This window comes from Lipotes vexillifer, unplaced genomic scaffold, assembly GCF_000442215.2.
Source record: "Lipotes vexillifer unplaced genomic scaffold, Lipotes_vexillifer_v1.1 scaffold382, whole genome shotgun sequence".
In the NCBI taxonomy this organism is placed as follows: domain Eukaryota; kingdom Metazoa; phylum Chordata; class Mammalia; order Artiodactyla; family Lipotidae; genus Lipotes; species Lipotes vexillifer.
This window is the reverse complement of record NW_006780611.1, coordinates 7,265,170-7,285,365: the sequence shown is the minus strand read 5'-3', so window position 1 is coordinate 7,285,365 and position 20,196 is coordinate 7,265,170. Positions and strand designations below refer to the sequence as shown.

Below are 20,196 nucleotides of genomic sequence, written 5' to 3'. Positions count from 1 at the left end.
AAAAAAAAAAAAAAAAAAAAAAAAAAAAAAAACACGAGGGAGCCAACTCCTTAGACTGTAAGTCCAGGACAGGGGGTGAGGGAATTAGAAAGGAATGAAGTAGGATTTGAGCTGGATGACAAAGGCTGGGTGGATTTAGACAGGCAGAGGGGTAAGGAGGGCATTTCAGGCACAGGGAACAGCATGGACAAAGGTGTTGAAGACCCTGAACTCGACTTTTCCAAAAATCAGTCCTGCAGAAGGAAGGAGCCCAAGTCCCCCGGGGCTGGTAGGGGCACCTGGTGTCAGCTGGAGGAGTGATCTCCCTGGTGCCTTTTTTTTTAGAAATTTATTTATTTATTTATTTGTTTTTGGCTGCGTTGGGTCTTCATTGCTGCACACGGGCTTTCTCTAGTTGCGGCGAGCGGGCGCTACTCTTCGTTGCGGTGCGCAGGCTTCTTGTGGTGGCCTCTCTTGTTGCAGAGCACGGGCTCTAAGCACGCGGGCTTCAATAGTTGTGGCATGTGGGCTCAGTAGTTGTGGCGCATGGGCTTAGTTGCTCTGCGGCATCTTGGTGCCTTTTCTGTTCACTCCTCAGTGATAGAGGAAGGCGGTGTCAAAATGAAGCTGACTGTCATCGACACGCCAGGCTTTGGAGACCAGATCAACAATGAAAACTGGTATGTCTGCCTGTGAGATTTCCACCCTAAAGACTCTGCAAGGCAGATACTGAAGGTGGCGCAGATTCACTCACACTGAGAACCGTCTGCGCCCTCCCTGCTGAGGGGTTAAGTGGGAAGGCTTGCTGAAAGAGCGGAGGGGCTTTGTTAGGAGGCGAGGGAAGAGGTCCACATGGGGTCCAGGCATGGGGAAGGAGGGGGATAGTACAGAGGGAATGTCAGCCGAGGGATTGCCTGGAGATGGGAGTGGATCTGTCAGAATAGGCAGGAGAGGCAGAGCAAGGGGAACTGGGGTGCAAATCCAGGCTGACCTGAAGGCTGTGGCAGGGAGCTTGGCCTGAGAGCCAGATGTTGTAGCCCTGGACAAAGAGGATGGGTGGAAAACAGGAGGAAGGGGAGTTTCCATGGAGAACCTTTGCCTCTGGGAATCCACAGAGCAAAGCTGCAGTCAGCGTCCAGCCAAGAAGGGGTGAAATACACTCTGCCCAGACATAGACAGAAGGGTCGACTGTGGGAAAAAAGCACAACGTAAGAGCTGTGAGTTGGGTTTCATTCACTGTCTCGCTGAGGACTGTAGCCCGGGAGACAGACTCTCAGATGGTTCTGAGGACCTGCTCTGAAGAGGTGGACGAGAGGCAATACATGTGTGATTTCTGGCTGGGGGATACGGAGAGTCAAGCAAACATCTCAGCAAAAGGCTCGTCACGAGGATCAGATATCTCAGTTAAGATTTTAGTGTTTTTCTAAGTAGGGGAAGGTGCAAGGATTTGGGTCCATAAACTTTTTTTTTTTTCTGAAATAGAACTATCTAAGGGCCTGTTTTCTCTGTAAGTGCAGAGAAGCCTTATCCTGTTATTTGTCCTGAATTCCTTTCAGTGTATATTGTAGGTCAGCGACTGCAGTGACTAATGACTTAATCCTTGTAGAACCAGATGGCAAGTGACATTCCCCACTTTACAGAAGGTTCCAGGCAGAAGTTTGCTCCCAGACAGGGATGGTGACAGTTGTGCCTCTATGAGGGAGCTGGGGTCTGCCCCAGACAGACAGGACCACTCAGCAGCACACCTAGGAACTGGCTGTATTGATCTTAGAGAAGTGGCCGGTTGTCTTCTTTTCTGGCTATACACACACTTCTGGACAGAGAAGGGTTATTGTTCATTGTTATCAATGAATTGTTGCCATGGCTGAGTACTTTCTACGTGCCGTTGCTCTGTTGAGTACTATACCTGTTCTTTCTGAATCTTCTATGAATCTCTCCAGGCACCTATTGTTACTCTCTTTTTACTTATGAGAAAACAGCTTCAGAGAGGGGCAGAGATTTCCCCAGAGCTGCCCAGCTAATAAGTAATGGATGTGGGGAAAGTGTGTGCTGCTGTCGGGAGTGGGATGGGGTTCTGCAGGGTCCCTTAGCCCAGTCAGAGAGCTAGGTCCCCAGGGGAGCTCTGCCCTTGATCACAGGGAAAGCCATCCATGGGATCCCGAGGGAGAATAGTCAGCAGGTAACCTAGACCCACCAGGGGAGGTAGGGAATGAGATGGATGAGGGGGCTGCTACCTGACCATGTCTGAGGTGAGCTCCCAGGTCCTATCCTCCTGGGACATCCGTCTGCTTTCTTCCCACCCCCCAGCTGGGAGCCCATTGAGAAATACATCAATGAACAATATGAGAAATTCTTGAAGGAGGAGGTGAACATAGCCAGGAAGAAACGCATCCCTGACACTCGTGTCCACTGCTGCCTCTATTTCATCTCCCCGACGGGACACTCGTATGTACCAGTCCCACCCCCATTGCTGGGCCCGGCTTTAGTTTGCATCATCTGTGCCCAACCTGTAGTGGGTAACCGTTACCTGGACTCAGCTGGGGAGGGCCATATGGGCCCCAGTATAGTCACGGTCCGGTGATTCCCCAGAGTTTGTTGCCAGGAGAGTGAAGCTGACCAACATCAGCCCCTACGCTGCCCATTGGTGTTCTGGCACCATAGCACAACTGTGCCGGCAGACAGAAGTTGGTTTATGTGCCCAAAATGCTCCTCATTTGTGCAAGAGATACCTGCTTTGCACAAGCCTGGGGTCGGGGGCAGTAAGAAGGGTGAAATGGGGAGGGGCTGGGCTACTGGATTGGGGCTGGTGTTTGTTGGGGGAGGTACCCAGCTGTAGGCATTTGGAGGGCGGCCAGCCCAGCATGAGGAGCCAGGTGTCTAGAGATGAAGACTGGCAATAAGCAGGGCATGCTGGGAACTCAGGTTGTTGAGTGTCAGGCGGGGCTACATGATAGGGAGTACCAGGAGAGAATGGAGCAATCCAAGTAGGTGAGCAGAGGGCGGGTGTCTCGTAATTTATCACTAAGCCCAGCTTAGTTCAATTCTTGAGAAGATGGCACAAGCAAGGCAGGCCTCCAATTTTGGAGGAATCAGATATTCAGCAGGTTTTCAATGGAGCAGCTCAGGAACTCAACAAAAAGTTTGCGTTCTCCCTCCCTAGAACCTGGACCCAAGGTCAGAGCAAGCCAGCAGATGGCCTGACTGAATGAGTCCCCTAGACTGCAAACTAGAGCCAGATTGGGGCCCCAGAGTCCAGAGGAAGCTGGCTCCGCAGATGGGGGAGGGGTCAGGCCCCCAGATGGAGCCCTGCAAGACTAACTGGGGGCTGGGAGGAGGCCTGTCAAAAAGTGCTGTCTTGTAGGCAGAACAGACACACACATGTAACCGTGACACAAGGACATTTGGGTAGGGACAGCAGTCAACAGCTGTTGCCAGGAGAAAGAAATCTCAGGTCAGGAAAGATGTCATGAAGGCGTGGTTTGAGTGGGGCTTAAAGAAGGCAGGATTTGCATGGGAACCAAGGAAGAGAAAGAGGTGGTGGACCGTGTGTAGGTGGAGAGTCGGGGTCTCTTCTGCACGTTGAGATGGTGGATGTGTGTCGGATAGGAAAGGGAGCGGCCTCTTGGCCTCAGCCAGTTCCCAGCCCAGTCCTCCTGTCGCAAGGGTGCCCCTGGAATGGTGGCAGTGGCTGAGTGGGGGAGGGCACGGCGGCTCTGACACCCCACCTTCTCTGGGCCCCAGCTTGCGACCTCTCGATCTGGAGTTCATGAAACACCTCAGCAAAGTTGTGAACATCATCCCTGTCATCGCTAAGGCTGACACCATGACCCTGGAGGAGAAGTCTGAATTCAAGCAAAGGGTGAGGAGGCCCCTCCTCCTCTTCCTGTCCCCATTCTTGCCTCCCCTCTTCTGGCCCAAGCCCTCTCCTGTCCTTCATTATTATATCCACCCTCTACCCCGCTTCCCACCCAGCCCCTACTCAACCGTCAAAGAGGCTGGGCTGGTGGTATCTGGGGACCAACAGTGAAGAGAGAAGTTAGTGCAGCTCCAGCCTTCTTGCTGCCCTCCAAACTTACCTGCAAAGACCTCTGAACACATAAATCACCATGAGCATGAGAAACCACTCCTCACTGTTAGGCTGCTTGAAGGACTAATTAATCGACTGCCTGCTAGTCCTTAGTGTTATTTTCCATAAGCTCTATTGTGTGTCGGACACACAGGTGACGGGGTTGGGGAGATGCAGAAGTATAAAGACACTTGCTGCCTTTAAGAAACTTACAATCAAGTAGATTACTGAAAAGATACTGGGTGGCTTCCTGGAGGAGGAGACGTCAGCCGAGCTTTGAAAGAGGATAAACAGAGAGGCTGGGGGTGGGGGCGATGCACCTCTCTTCCCTGCAAACAGGAATATAACAAGTATGGCATGAGCACTGCCCATGTGGAATCTGTTCCCAGCTGTACTGCTTGTCTGAATCCTAATCTTACCCTAAGATAAACAAGCTAGACCCCCAGACTCTTCCTCATCGCAGGCTGGGGTGGGCTATGGTAATTGTAGGGTTGGGGCTCCCATACGTTCAGGATCCTCCTGCTGCCCAGGGCCTCAGAGTTCAGAGGTAACTGGATTATCAAAGACTGCATTCATCCCTCTGACTTGCACACACTTGCACATGCATGCACACACACACATAGCCCTCTCTCCCCTTACTATGCTTCTCTAACCCACCTCTAGGTTCGAAAGGAGCTTGAAGTAAATGGCATTGAATTCTACCCCCAGAAGGAATTTGATGAGGATTTGGAGGACAAGACAGAGAATGACAAAATCCGGGTAGGTGCCTGGGACTCTGTTCATCACACGGTTGCCCGCCTTAGTCCCCCTGGGATGTGGATCATGTACCACTTCTGCTTTGCAACCTGCTTTTCCCTTTCCATACTCCCTGCCCCACCTTGCCCGACCCAGACCAGAAGTGTCAGGGGAGAGGTTGAGGACTTGGGGCGCTGGCCAGGACTGTGAACCCTGCACCCAGGAAGCCAGTGCTCCGTCCATCCCCAGACCACACGAAAGCCTCTCGTTCCCCCACGGGGCCAAGTGAAACCAAGGTATGGGGTGATGGAAGGGCACAGGCAGGAAAAGCTTCAGCCTGAGGTCCAAAGTATCTATACTCTATCAGAGCTCTGCTTGTCAGTTTCCCCTTCTATAAAATTCAGAGGCTTATAGGCTCTTTTTTTTTTTTTTTTTTCCCTTAGAAGAACCCTTAAAAAAATTAAATGTCAGACAGATTCCAATGTGTAAAACACAAAAACAGAGCTGCTTTGGCTAAGTGACACAGGCACAGCCCTACCTTCTGAGCAGCCCCTGGGGTATTTCCTGGGAATATTTTTTTTTTCTGGCTGCGTTGGGTCTTCGTTGCTGCGCACGGGCTTTCTCTAGTTGTGGCGAGCGGGGGCTACTCTTTGTTGCCATGCGCCGGCTTCTCATTGCGGTGGCTTCTCTTGTTGCAGAGCACGGGCTCTAGGCACGTGGGCTTCAGTAGCTGTGGTGCGCGGGCTCTAGGGGCACACGGGCCTAGCTGCTCTGCGGCATGTGGGATCCTGCCGGACCAGTGATCAAACCCACGTCCCCTGCATTGGCAGTCGGATTCTTAACCACTGCACCACCAGGGAAGTCCCTCTCCTGGGAATCTTAAGGCTTCATGAAACCTGGCTTGGAAACCACTGACCTATGTGATTTCTAAGATCCCTCTCAATTCTAAACTTCTACTATTCCGTGATTCTGCATCAGAATCCTGAGTTCTTTTTCCATTAACCACTGTAACCTGGGACAAATCACTCATTTGCTTTGGTCTTGAGTCTCCTTTTTCATCAAGTGTGGTAACCTGGTAGAAGCCCCTTACCTGATGTAGCTGAGACAGGCAGTTGGTCAGTTAATTGAAAAAATCAATTGAAGTGAAGAAATTATTTTAAAAATGAAACATATTTATCTTAAATGTTTTAAAATACATGTTTTAATATAAATCTTAAGTGTTTTAATACATTCATTAAACATTCTTTTCATAGAGAGACAAGCCCTCTTCTTTGAAGGTAAGTCCGCTCTGAATGCAAAAGCAACTCACCTTTATCAAATCTTTCTGAAACATTCAACTTAATTTTCAGAGAAACAACTCTCCACACTGATATGTCCTCAGCTTATATAATAGTTAATTTATCCAATTGCAACAACAAGTACACACCAGGCAAAAAGATTTGGGAACAGATACCTGGTGGAGCAGAGGGGCCTACGCACATCAGAAAGCAGCCTTTGAGCTCTGGAAGGTCAGCGGGTGTGGGCCTCTGCCAGTGGGGGAGACAGTGTAAAGCTTCAGCTACTTTGGCAGTCAGTCGTGTAGATGTCGTTTAAGAGGTCTGTCTTTCCTGGCTATCTCACAGGGTTGTTCCAAATCAAACCAAACCTGATAAAGTGCTGAAGAGCATGAAGCATTCTCCAGTTGTAGGGAAGCTGACTTACTGAGGTTAACCAGCTAGGCAGGGGAGCAATCGGGGTTGGACCCAGGCCTTCGGACTCCCAGTCCAGTGCTCTTTTTAAGAGACAAGAGCCTTGCCCTTGCCATCAATGGGATCACTGAATGAGCTTCAGAAATGTGCAGTTCAAGGCTAGAGGCCCGGGACCGTACTCCATCCTGCCCTTGGAGGCCCAGATGGTAGGAGGATGACATGTACGTGTGTCTGGTTTGTCAGCAGGAGAGCATGCCTTTCGCTGTGGTGGGAAGTGACAAGGAGTACCAAGTGAATGGCAAGCGGGTCCTCGGCAGAAAAACTCCCTGGGGGATCATTGAAGGTAATTCAGTGCATCTTCTTGAAGAACTGGCCGCTGGTCAATTTTTCTTATTTATTAAGCATCTTATAGGTCAAGGCACAGTCCTAGGATGTAAGATATGAAATGAATGTCAGCCAGACCCTGCCGTAAGGGGCTTACAGTCTAATTGGGAAGATGAGGCTCACAGGCAGGAAGCAATAAAAGATGGATTTAGCACCTGACCGGGAGGCACTAGCTCGAGGGTCAAAGGAGTTCAGAACATGGAGAGATTAATAAGGATGGGAAAAACCAGAGAAAGGTTTTCACATGAAAGGAGGCATGATCAGAAAAACTCCTGAAGGGTTGTTCAGATGTTGCCATTTTCATTTTATTAGGAACGGTGTGACCTTGAGAAGGTCACAATGATTCTGAAAGTTCTCAGAGAATCGCTTCAGTTGATCACATTCATTATGACACCCCTCGGAGGGGAGCAGGGTAGGCGTGGCTGTTCTCAGAACATCCGTGCTGAGGCACTTGAGTCTCAGACAGGTTAAGTGTCCTGTCCAAGATCACATGACTTGTTAGTGGTGAAACTTGGATTTTAGACCCAGATATTTTGATTCCAAAACCAAGTTCATCCCGTTTTATCGTGTTGTCTCTCATTTTTCTATGACCCTTTGTTGGGATTTTTTTTAAAAATAGCATTTTCTCATCATCTGCCTTGAATTATGAGAATATCTGTCCTACCCATTAGATTGTGAGACAGGACGGTTTGTGGCTTAATCCTCTTCTGCTTCCACAGTCTTTGGCAAGTGATTTGCAAATAGTAGGCACTCAGTCTATGTTGAATTAAATTTATGAAGCCATCATGACCTTTTTAAGATGGCGCAGTTATTTTCTATGTGTGTTACTGTCTTCCAATCAGATTATAAGCTCCTTAAAGATAGGAATTGTGTCTTAGGCCTTTGGCAGGTTTCTTAGACTCCCTGTGTATTAGTTTCCTTTTCTATAAAATGGGAAATATAATAGTGCTTACTCCACAGAGTCTAGAGTAGTATTGTGCCCCTGGAGCTACTTAATGAATGCTTGTTCAATGAGTAAAATCCAATGCACTGAAGTGCCAAGATGAGCACACCTCTGAAAGGGTGACCACAGCCTGACCCGTGGCTCCCTCCTAAATGCCTCCACGACCTTAACAGAAATTCACCTGCTGGTGTTGCAGCATTAGTGAAATGACCACCTGTTTTTTTTGTTGTTGTTGTTCACAGTGGAAAACCTCAACCACTGTGAGTTTGCCTTGCTTCGAGACTTTGTCATCAGGTAAGATGCACCCCTCCCGTCAGATGGCAGCTTTAGTTATTTGGGGTCTGGAGGCCATCTGTTCAGATCCACTTCCTCAGTCCCCAGGTCTCTCTGACAGAGCTTTCTGCTCCAGTCACAGCTCGCGTCTCGAAGGAAAAGGGGCTCAAGAGGTATCATTGGCTCTCTGGAGTGGGTCCAGGCCATGGACGCGATGTGTGGACCTGAGACGTGGGTCCCCTCTTCCTCCTCCCGCCGCTGATCACATCCCTCTCTCTTCTCACCCTGTGTCCTTCAGGACCCACCTCCAGGACCTCAAGGAAGTGACACACAACATCCACTATGAGACCTACAGGGCCAAGCGGCTCAATGACAATGGAGGCCTCCCTCCGGTGAGCGTGGACACAGAGGAAAGCCACGACAGTAACCCATGACGACCCTTTCTCTGTATCATCACACATACCCACTTCTCCACGCACACACATCCCCGAACCACCACCAACCACCTTCTTCCTTTTTCTCCTGTCCCACAGGCCTATCTGGTAATTGTGGAGCATCTTGTCTACAGTGTGTGTGTGTGTGAGATTGTGTGTGTGTGTGTGTGTGCGCCTCTGCAGGGGTGAGGTATTTTTACTGCCCTTGTAAGTTTGGTTCCTCCATGGCTGTCCATTATCTGTCTCCTTTCCTTGTGTCCCAGAACAAAGCCGTGTGCCTCACTCAAGTGGTCTGGGGGAGGTTTCATTTAAAAATGATGGGAGCAGGTGAGCCACGGGTAACGCTTTCTTACCTCTGAAACCCACCTGCAAACAGGGACTGCAGAGATTCTCCAAGGACAGTCCGTGGAGCTAGACCTGGGAGGGGACGGGGAGTTGATGACTTAACCCTCCCTGTAAGTCCGGGGTGGTCTGGGGTAAGGCTAGGACTACTTGGGAAAAGAAAGGTCAGGGAAGAGCAGAGCAGTAGGCCAGAGCTGGGCTCCTGCAGAAGGAGGTAGGACCTAGCAGTGGAGGAGAGAGCTCCACCCTTTGGTCCGTGTCGCGTTCACTGTCCAAAAGCTACTACCTGTCACCACCAAAGACTGCTGCTTTCCGCGCTCCCCTTGCCTCGCTCCGCTCAGCTTCCACTTTCTCTCTTTCCCCCGCTTTCCGTCCTTCCTTCATTCTGCCCCCTCTGACTTTTCACGTTAGCCTCATTTCTATATTTAGGATTTATGACCCGTCTACTTCCCAAAACGACTTTAGGCCACTTAACATAAAATCATCGCTTAAATCACAGGACAGTACAAACTGAGATTTCAAGAGAAATCGGATTTATAGAGAGGCATGGGAAAGAAAGTTTCTGCAGTCGAGCGCTGAAAATGGCCCCGAGCTTGTGGGCAGCCCAGCAAAAGAGGAGACACAGCGAGTTGTGCGGTGCCCGCTGCTTCAAGAATCACGCGTGCTGGTCAAGTGAGACAACCTGTTTTAGGCATTAGGTTCTAGAAGAACTGAGTCTAAAGTATCAAGAACAATAGACAGCATTTGTCTTTCTTGGTAGTTTGGCAATTTTAAACCACACCTCCCTTCTCTCCATCAGGATTCTTCCTCCTTAAAGCTGGCTGCTGTTTCTCTCTTCTTCTTGTGTATACTTGACCCCCCGCCCTTTACTTCTCTTCTATTCTCTCTCTGTCTCGCTGTCTCTCTCATGTTGAAGCTGATTGCATTTTTGTCTGTCTTTCTCTGCTTTTCCCCAGTTCCTCTTCCTGACCCCTGTAGACATTCCCAGCGATACCCACAATCATACATGTAGCCTTTTCTTGCCTTTCCCTTCAGCCCTGTATTTATTAATGCATATATTTCCCCTGTTGTTTTACAAACAAGTTACTCTTTCTCCTTTAGTCTGTAAGGTGGCTGAAATTTGGGGCTGGGGAAACAGTTTAGCCTTAGGCAAGGGAAGACAAGTGATACAGTTTACAGTAACCTCTTACAACCTCCTGTTCCATCTCTTGGTCTAACCCTAGGTGTTTTACTGGTCCCCTGCAGATCCCAGCGTTTATAGTCCCTTATCACTCAGGTGCTAGGAGAACACATAGACTTAAGACCAAGATTCAGTGGGCCAGGAGAAAGAGGCAGGTGATCTGTTGCCAGTGGCCCAAAACTCATGGTCACAATCTTTCCTGGAAGCTCCTTACCAATCCAACGCACATCTTCCCTCACCCACAAAGTTATTCGAGGCAGGATAGAATAGCGGCAGGGTCAGCCCAGAGGTTGCTACATTTCAACAGAAGAGGGATCCCTGGCTCATATGGAGACGTGGGACTAGACACCTCGGCCTAGCGGGGAAGGTCTAGGGGTGAGGGGGGAGCATTGGAGAGGCTGAGTAGGAGACTGATGCTTGGCACCCCTAAATCATGATCTCAGCCTCCCTGGAGAAGCTGTTTTATATGTCTGCTGCCAGCTGCGGGTCTCCACACCCTCAACCATTCTCAACCCCCCTGCAGGGAGAAGGCCTCCTGGGCATTGTCCTTCCACCTGTGCCAGCCACCCCCTGCCCCACTGCAGAATGAAGGCCATTTCAAGCGCCGCTCCTCCCTCCATTCCTCTCAGCTGTTATTGCTGCAGGGCCACGCCCTTTTTAGTGCTGTGCGTGTCCAGCCAGCACCACGGCCCCTCTCAGCCCTCAGCCGGTGGGAGGGGCCGGCTGCCCCTTTAGGACAGTTGCTTCTTCCATTCATCCAAACCACCCCTCTCCTCCCAGTGGAATGGAGTTCTCGCCAGCACTGCCCTCCATCATCTGTGTCAGCTGGTCCTAGCCCATCTGTAGGGTGAAAGAGCTCACCAAGAGCTCCTTCTGCCCTTGCAAACCCATACCGGCTACTTGTAACCATCTCCAAGGGAAATGGCATTGTTCCCTGTCCATTCATCTGCATGAGCTACTCTTGGCTTCCTTAAAGGGTCAAGAAAGCAACTTTTCTGCTTGTCGGATTTGTTGACGTCAGCTGTGTGAGCCCCAAGGTGGGACGAGGGTGCCTCCTTCATTGCTCAAAGCTTATTTATAAGGATGGGTCACTACAGATCTGGGGGAGCAAGGGCTAGGATCACTTTTTAAAAAAATCACTGCTTGTGGCTGGCCCGGAGGGCAGTCACACACCCTCCCTGCCCCATAATGCAGCCACTTAGGGAGTGTGGTTTTCCTGAGACATTCCTGGAGTTGACTTCCTTATCCTCAAACTTTAAATAAGAACTAAATGCACACACAAAACTCCAGAAAGTCACAGGATGTGAACTCTAGGAGGAAAAAAGCACCCTTCTGTCCACTTAGCAATAAGGGGGAATCTCTTCCCACCCACCCTGACTACTCCACCCCACCCCCTCCCCCACTCCGTTAACGTGAGTAATGAATCAGCCTGGCCACAGTTGGTCACTGTAGGCTAGTGGAAAATCCCCAGTGGAGGGCACAGCCCCGCATCAGATGCACGAATGTTTGCGAATGTCGGCTGCCACCGCCCCACACACTATGTCTTTATGGAATACCCCTTGCCCACTGCCCCACCATTTCCACCTGGACAGAACTTGCTCAAAGGCTGGTGACTTGTGGGCCATTCATCTACAACCAAGTCCTGATGGAGCAAGAGGCCCAAGCCTAGGGGATGCAAGAACGACCCATTTCTTAAATGTTACCAGTCCCAGCCAACCTTTTGGTGACATTATGGTTAATTTTCCCAATTAAAAGTAAGCAAACAAACTGGTTGTGTAAATGTTGCTAGACTTTATGTGTTGTACAACTAAACATTGCTGTTTGAACAATAACTGAACTGTGTTTTATTTTTGCTCCTCAATCCTTGGCCAAATTAGCTATTACATCATCTCACCCATGTGTGGAGGATGAGACAGGGACCATCTTGGTAAGAAGTAGACACAGAAATTAGAGATGGAAAAGTTTTTGTGAGGTCAGTTCATCTTCAGTGGGCATGAAGGTGGACCCCCATCATTATTCCCTGGAGTTTTGTATCCAAAATGAGTGACGGAGCTATCACACTTTACCTTGAGGGATGCTATGCTCTGCATAGCCTGTCTCCTCTAATGGAAACAATGTTTATTTTCATCCAGTTAATTTCCTAGCTTTCACCCTCCTTTTTCCAGAAGGCATAAAACCAAATCTAGGAAAGGAGTGGACCTGTCTTGCCTAGAGACCTGCCTTTTTTTTTTTTTTGCGGTACGCGGGCATCTCACCGTTGTGGCCTCTCCCGCCGCGGAGCACAGGCTCCGGACGTGCAGGCCCAGCGGCCGCGGCTCACGGGCCCAGCCGCTCCGCGGCACGCGGGATCCTCCCAGACCGGGGCATGAACCCGTGTCCCCTGCATCGGCAGGCGGACTCCCAACCACTGCGCCACCAGGGAAGCCCGAGACCTGCCTTTTTTGCAGTGAAGACTTTTAAGAGCTAAACTTAAAGCACTAGCTTGTATTGTCTTTTTCAAACTTAAACCAGTCCTACCTATGAGCTTCACACTGTCTTCTATAGCCAGCAAATAACACAACTCTACCTGTATATTATCTCTCTGAATTTGAATGTGACAATCATGTGCAACTGTGTTTGGGTCCTCAACATTCTGTAGGGTGAGCACAAGGTATAGATGAATGGTGGGGAGTCAAGACTAGAGGAAGAGAGGTCAGCAGGCCCTTGGAGTCATTCAAGTAAAATGATGACTGGAACTAGAACGGCAAGGCCACACCAAGATGGAGGGAAGTGAGAAGATTTGAGTGACAGAGCAGTGTGGGAATCATAAAATATCACAGCTGAAAGGAACCTAAGAGTTCTTCTAGTTCTTCCTTCAAACAGATATGGAAACAAGTCTAGAAAGCATAATCGTCTTGCCCAAGGTTGTACAACACTTAGTTACCAAGGCAGACCAGGGCCTAGACCTCGGTGCTTGTTCCCCTGCTTCACGCCATTCCTATTGTAGTCATGCTTTAAAAGTATATATATATCTGGTGGTCCAGTGGTTAAGAATCCACATTCCCAATGCTGGGGACACGGGTTCGATACCTGGTCGTGGGAAGATCTTGCATTATGCTTGGTGCACCCTAAAAAAAAGATTTAAAAAAATACATATATTTCTGAAATCAGCATACATCTTACAACTGATGTCCGTTTATTTGGCAACTTTTTTTCCTTCAAGTTACACTTTAAAATGGTGCATCTTACAACTGACAACATCTTAAATTTGATGAAATATGGTAGGTGGTCCAGAAGATGTTAACATCCTTCTGTTTGAAGCCCTCTGGTGCTATTGGTGAAGTTTAAAGGAAATAAGAATACATACAACATTTTAGTCTTAAAAGCAATTCTGGTATAACGTATCCCACCTGATCTTCACAGTCTTGCTTTGGAGGAGGCAGGGCAGGTATGATGCGTGCCACAGAGACAAAAGGCTCTCTCCATCTTGGAGCTGGAACAAACTCACACAGGGTCGAAATTCCCCATTTGATTTCCTGACCCAGCTCACGCACCCTTTCCTGGATGCTGCCTCACAAGAAATCGGCTCTGATCCCAGGCTTTCTTTGGTGGAAGAAAGTTCTGCTCGCCTTAGGAGAGGTGAGGAATCATTCCGGACCCTTTCTCCAAAGGGCAACAGCTTCCTGACTCAGGCCAGGGAGGGCGTAGGAAAATTCCACTTTTGATTCCCAACAGGACCAATTCAAGTTCATAGTCTGCCAGCCACATAGGGGCCAAGACGGCGAATCGCTGTCGAGGAGGCCACTCATCACTCATTCCTCTGCGCTCCGGGGGTGGAGTCAACTCCCTCGACCCTCCCCTTTCCCCATCAGGGCTGTCTCGACCTTGACTCCGCCTGGCCCTCTGACCAAGGCCCTTCACGTGACCAGCCGCCTCACTCCCTTACGCCATAATCTCCGCCCTCCCCTTCAGAGCCCCACCCAACAGCTTGGCGCAGGCCCCGCCCCTTCCCATCTGAGGGGCGGCAGGAGCGGCCCTGGGGCAGGATGGCTGTGAACCAGAGCCACACCGAGAACCGTCGCGGTGCCCTCATCCCCTTCGGCGAAAGGTGCGTGAAAGGAAGCCTGCGGAGCTGTCAGAGGAGGCAGCAGATGCACGGGGAACCGGCGGCTCGCAAACTCTAAGCGCATCAGAAACTTTCCCGCCTTTTCCGCGTACGCAGCGGCGTGGCTCCGCCCCGACGCTACGGCGCGTTCTGCCTCGCAGGTGTTCGGAATGTGAAGGCCGGAGCGGGGGGCCGTCGCACGTGTGAAGGGCGCGTCCTGCCTTAGAAGAAAGGTGGAAGTGCAGTGGTGGGAGTGGGGAGTTGCACCGACCCTCCGGGTCGCTTGCGGCTGCTGTTAGTGCGCTACCTTTGTAGAGTGACGGGAACAAGGTCCCAGGCTTCTAGGAGGTAGAAAAGGCATGAGTGTCTTTGGAATCTTTCTGGAAGGATCCCGAACTGTCAGGGGCCTCTCCTCACTCTCAGAACTTCGAAAAGCCCTCTCTCGTCTTCGCCCCAACCAAGGAGATGACTGGTCTTACGTTTTTGAAAAGATCAGGACCGGAAGAAGACGCGTCTAGGAAGAATGATGCTCTCTTGCCTCCCATGGCGGCCTTGGGGTTTGCACCGATCGCTCTGTGTGGTGCTAGTGGTGACCACCGCTCGCCCCTCTCCTCTCGCCTCTGTCAGGCTCAGCCCGGAGCCGCCCATTTTCACCTCCCCACCTAACACCTCGACTCTGCCCCACTCCCCTCCTTCATCCCCCGCCCCCATTTTTCCAGAGGCCTGCTCCAGCTCCCCGGCACTTCTTAAAGGTGCTCCTCTCTGCTCCGATTTGCCCTCGTTTTCCTTTGCGCTCGCCTAGCAGTGAGACTCTGAAACCCAGGGCTGTGCTCAGGTGAGGCAGAGCACACCTAGGTGGCTTTGAATGCATCTGTCGGGAAGACCCTTTAAGTCAGTACCAAACGCTGATGTCCAGATCTTTTTTCTATGCTTCCTTCCCCAGAATACTTTCTTGACAGATTTATACGCGCCGACAAGGCGGTAGGTTCTCCCTTGCTCCTGAAGGACCGCTGCTGTTTGTTCAGTTTTGTAGTAGGAGATGATTGCCCAGCATTCTGACCGCGTGCACACTGGCCTAGAGAACGCTGACCTGTGTGCCTGTGGCTCTGTGCCTTGAAGCCACTTCTAATCTGGTGTTTGGGTGTCTTCTCATTCAGGCTACGAGTTTGTCTGTCTGCTTTTCTGTTTGTGTGCTGGAGGCAGGGAATGACGCATGGTTTTAAAAAATTGTAACATATACTGATTTTATGGTCCGTTGATTACCTTTGTGTGCTCTTGAATGGTTAACCATAGCCCAGCACTGTGCAAGGGCTTTATAGTTATAACTGCTCCATCTTCAATAAGGATCAGTACTAGTTTCCTCATTTCACAGGTGGGAAAACTGAAAGAGAAGTAATTTGCTTAAAAATCACATGGCCAGTGCATGTGGGAGAGCTCTGAACTTAGGTACTATGCATTCACTTCTCTACTCTGGCTGCCCCTCTAAAAGGAAGAGGACTGCTTCTCTTCTTTCTTCTCAGCAAAGAAGTCTCTGAAGGTGCTCTGGCTTCCTGGATAAAAACCACTTTAAAGAAATAGCTTGAGAGGGAGAAGATTGGTTATATTTTGACTTCTCTGGACTATTCACAATACACAGTTGAGAAATTCATCACAGCTTGGCTGTGTTGTGTGGAGATTTTTTTCTGATCCCAGCTGAAAAGTCATAAATGTGTGGGCCAGACTCTACTGGTAAAAAGGGAAGACATTGAGTTGTGTTTTTTTTTTTAATCCATATTCAAAAATGTATGCAGGTAAAACCATGTAGGAAAATTGGGGAAATTTTAAAATTACCCCAAATTCCTACATCCAGTGCTTTTAACATTTTGGTATGTATCCTTCTGTATTTTCCCCTGTGGAAATATATACACCTTCCCCTGTCAGACTGCTTTGTAGCTTGTTTTTCTCATTTACCAATGTATTGGGGATGCTTTCCAGTGTCGGTATCTACATCATTATTTTCAATGTCTCGTACTCCAGTATGCATACATATTTGCTCCAGCCCGTATCTGGGACAGTCTGATTTTTTTTTTTTTAAAAAAAGGAGGATATACTCTTTCTTTTCTTTCTTTTTTTTTTTTTGGCTGCGTTGGGTCTTCATTGCCGCACACAGTCTTTCTCTAGTTGTGGCGAGTGGGGGCTACTCTTCGTTGCAGTGCACAGGCTTCTCATTGCGGTGGTTTCTCTTGTTGCGGAGCATGGGCTCTACGCACGGGGGCTTCAGTAGTTGTGGCACGCAGGCTCAGTAGTTGTGGCTCGCGGGCTGCAGAATGCAGGTTCAGTAGTTGTGGTGCATGGGCTTGGTTGTTCCACAGCATGTGGGATCTTCTAGACCAGGGCTGGAACCTGTGTCCCCTGCATTGGCAGGTGGATTCTTAACCAGTGTGCCACCAGGGAAGTCCCAGATAGTCTGATTTTAATTTGTCATTGCTATAAACATTGCTGCAGTGAACTTTTTAAAGATTTATCTTTGCCCACCTGTCAGAATGTTTCTTTCAGATATATTCCTGAAAGTGGAATTGTGGGATCAGAGGACACAGACTTTTTAAAAAATATTAAAAAAATATACTTTTAATATGAAAATTCTTGTCAAAATATTTTAAAATATTAAATATATTTTATATTTAATATATTTATACATAGAAATATATTTATTGCAAAGTTACCCTACAGAATTATATCAAATTACATTCCTTTTAATACTTTGAGTGCCCAATGCCAACACCCTGTGTTAATCTTTGATACTCTGCCAGTCTGATCATGGAATCTGAATAATGAAATCTTTTTTTAAAGCTTAATTGCTAGTGAAATTATTTTTGTCTTATAGTTATTGACTATTTATATGTATTTGGTAAATTTTCTTGGTTCATAAATGTTCTCCATTTTTTTGTTAAGTTGTTCATTTTTTTAATAAATATATTTATTTATGTATTTATTTATTTATTTTTGGCTGTGTTGGGTCTTTGTTGCTGCTCACGGGCTTCCTCTGGTTGTGGCGAGCAGGGGCTACTCTTTGTTGCAGTGTTCAGGCTTCTCATTGCGGTGGCTTCTCTTGTTGCAGAGCACGGGTTCTAGGTGTGTGGCCTTCAGTAGTTGTGGCACGTGGGCTCAGTAGTTGTGGCCCACGGGCTTAGTTCCTCCGCGGCATGTGGGATGTTCTTGGACCAGGGATGGAACTCGTGTCCCCTGCATTGGCAGGCAGATTCTTAACCACTGCGCCACCAGGGAAATCCCAAAGTTGTTCATTTTTGTGTGGTAAAAAGCACATAACAAAATTTACCATCTTAGCCACTAAAAACATAAAAATTGTATATATTTAAGTATACAACATGGTAATTTGATGTAATGTACATAGTGAAATGATTCCTACAGTCAAGTTAATTAACGTGTCATCTCACATAATGATCATTTTTTTACTCTCTTAGCGTATTTCCAGTGTTCAATATAGTATTATTAAGTACAATATAGTCTTCATGCCTATATATTCGATCTCTAGACTTATTCATCCTACTTAACTGTAAATCTGTAACCTTGCTTAACATCTCCCCATTTCCCCCATCCCATCAGCCCCCAATAACCACTGTTCTACTCTCTGCTTCTGTGAATTTGAATTTTTTTTTTTAGATTCCACATGTAGGTGAGATCATATAGTATTTGTCTTTGTCTGGGTTATTTCATTTAGCATAATGTCCTCAAGATTCACCCATGTTGTAACATGTGACAAGATTTCCTTCCTTTTTAAGGCTGAATAATATTCCGTTTTACTCATATAACACATTTTGTTTCTCCATTCATTCATTGATAGACTTTTATGTTGCTTTCACCTCTTGGCTACTATGAATAGTGCTGCTATGAACGTGAGTGTGCAAATATCTCTTTGAGACCCTGCTTTCAATTATTTTCGATATATACCCGGAAGTGGGATTGCTGGATTAGGGAGTAGTTCTATTTTTAATTTTAACTCCATAGTGTTCCATAGTTGTCACACCATTTTACAATCCCACCAAGAGTGCACAAGAGTTCCAATTTATCGACATCCTAGGCAACACTTTTCTTTTTTCAATAGTAACCATCCTAATAGGTGTGAGGTGATATCTCATTCATGGTTTTGATTTGCATTCCTCTGATGATTAGTAATGTTGAGCATCTTTTCATATTTTTTAGCCATTTATATATCATCTTTGGAGAAATGTTTAAGTCCTTTGTCCATTTTTAAATCTTTTTTTTTTTTTTTTTTGGTGTTGTTGAGTTGTAGGAGTTCTTTACATATTCTGGATATTAACCTCTTATGGTTTGCAAATATTTTCCCCCATTCTATAGGTTGACATTTCACTCTGTTGATTGTGTCCTTTGATGCACAGAAGTTTTCAAGTTTGATATAGTCCCATTTGTCTATTTTCGCTTTTGTTGCCTGTGCTTTTGGTGTCATATGCAAGAAATTGTTGCCAAGTCCAGTGTCATGAAAATTTCCACCTATGTTTTCTTCCAGAAGTTTTATAGTGTTAGAGCTTATGTTTGGTTCTTTAATCCATTTTGAGTCGAATTTTTAAGATGGTGTAAGTTAAAGGTCCAGCTTCATTCTTTTGCATGTGGATATCTAGTTTTTCCAACATCATTTGTTGAAGAGACTGTTCTTTCCCCATTGAGTGGTCATGGCACCCTTGTTGAAGATCATTTTACCATAGAAGTGGTGAGAGTGGGCATCCTTTCCTTTTTCCAGATCTTAGAAGAAATGCTTTCATCTCTCACCATTGAGTATGATGTTAGCTGTGGGCTTCTCATAATGGCTTTTATTATTTTGGGGTAGTTTCCTATGATTCCTAGTTTGTTGAGTGTGTTTATCATGAAAGAGTGTAAAATTTTGTCAAATGCTTTTTCTGCATCAATTGAGATGATCATGTGGTTTTTTGTCCTTCATTTTGTCAATGTGGTATATTACATTGATTGATTTTCTTTAAAAAAAAATCTCTATTTTTAAAAAAATTTATATTAAGTTTGATCCTTTTCCTAACCTGGCCCTATTCTCTCCACAGCCCCCCACCCTGGCCCCTTGCCTCTGGCAACACCCTACTTCTCTGATTCTTTGAGTTTGACTTTTTAAAGATTCCACATATAAGTGATTCCATGCAGTATTGTCTTTCTCTGTGTGGCTCTCTCTCTCTCTCTCTGTCCATATCTATCTGTCTATCTTCTTTATCTGTTCATTCATTGATGGACACTTACATGGTTTCCATATCTTCGCTATTATGAATAATGCTTCAATGAACATGGGAGTACAGATACTTGTTTGCTATCCTATTTTCATTTCCTTTGGATACATACCCAGAAGTGGGATTGCTGGATCATAAGGTAGTTCTATTTTTATTTTATTGATTGACTTTCATATCTTAAGCTATCTTTGCATTCCAGGGATAAATCCCAGTTGGTCATGGTGTATAATCCTTTTAATGTGTTGTTATATTCAGTTTACTAGTATTTTCTTTTGAGGATTTTTTACATGAGTATTTTTCTGTTTTTTCTTACTGGAAGTTTTTTGACTACTGATTCAGTCTCTACCTGTTATAGGTCTATTCCGATTTTCTTCCTTTAGTCAATTTCAGTAGTTTTTTTCTAGGAATTTACCCATTTTATCTATGTTATCTAATTTGTTGCCATACAATTGTTCATATATTCTCTTATAATCTTATTTTAAATCTCTGTAAGGTCTGTGATAACATCCCCATTTTCTTGCTTTTTAAAAAATGTTATTTATTTATTTATTTATTTATTTATTTATTTATTTATGGCTATATTGGGTCTTTGTTGCTGCACACAGGCTTTCTCTAGTTGCAGCGAGCGGGGGCTGCTCTTTGTTGAGGTGCGCAGGCTTCTCATTGCAGTGGCTTCTCTTGTGGAAGAGCACAGGCTCTAGGCAAGTGGGCTTCAGTAGTGTGGCTTGCAGGCTCAGTAGTTGTGGCGCATGGGCTTAATTGCTCCGCGGCATGTGCGATCTTCCTGGACCAGGGCTTGAACTCATGTCCCCTGCGTTGGCAGATGGATTTTTTTTTTTTTT

At 47.1% G+C, this 20,196-nt stretch overlaps 2 protein-coding genes across 4 annotated transcripts in view; both read left to right on the top strand.

The window, feature by feature from the left end:
- The window catches only part of SEPTIN3 (septin 3), a 20,255-nt gene extending 8,399 nt beyond the window's left edge, over positions 1 to 11,856 (top strand). The window contains exons 4-11 of one of the 3 annotated variants that reach the window (XM_007453957.1): positions 578 to 659; positions 2,287 to 2,424; positions 3,721 to 3,838; positions 4,709 to 4,804; positions 6,712 to 6,811; positions 8,038 to 8,089; positions 8,367 to 8,460; positions 10,548 to 11,856. In XM_007453957.1, coding sequence (XP_007454019.1) covers positions 578 to 659; positions 2,287 to 2,424; positions 3,721 to 3,838; positions 4,709 to 4,804; positions 6,712 to 6,811; positions 8,038 to 8,089; positions 8,367 to 8,460; positions 10,548 to 10,613 — 746 coding nt within the window. In that variant the 3' untranslated portion in view covers positions 10,614 to 11,856. Of the gene's footprint in view, positions 1 to 577; positions 660 to 2,286; positions 2,425 to 3,720; positions 3,839 to 4,708; positions 4,805 to 6,711; positions 6,812 to 8,037; positions 8,090 to 8,366; positions 8,557 to 10,547 lie in introns of those variants that run through there. The other 2 variants (XM_007453958.1, XM_007453959.1) reach the window with 2 other exon arrangements.
- A 2,193-nt stretch (positions 11,857 to 14,049) lies between these two features.
- The window catches only part of WBP2NL (WBP2 N-terminal like), a 29,745-nt gene continuing 23,598 nt past the window's right edge, over positions 14,050 to 20,196 (top strand). Inside the window, exon 1 of the mRNA XM_007453956.1 lies at positions 14,050 to 14,111. Coding sequence (XP_007454018.1) covers positions 14,050 to 14,111 — 62 coding nt within the window. The remainder of the gene's footprint in view (positions 14,112 to 20,196) is intronic.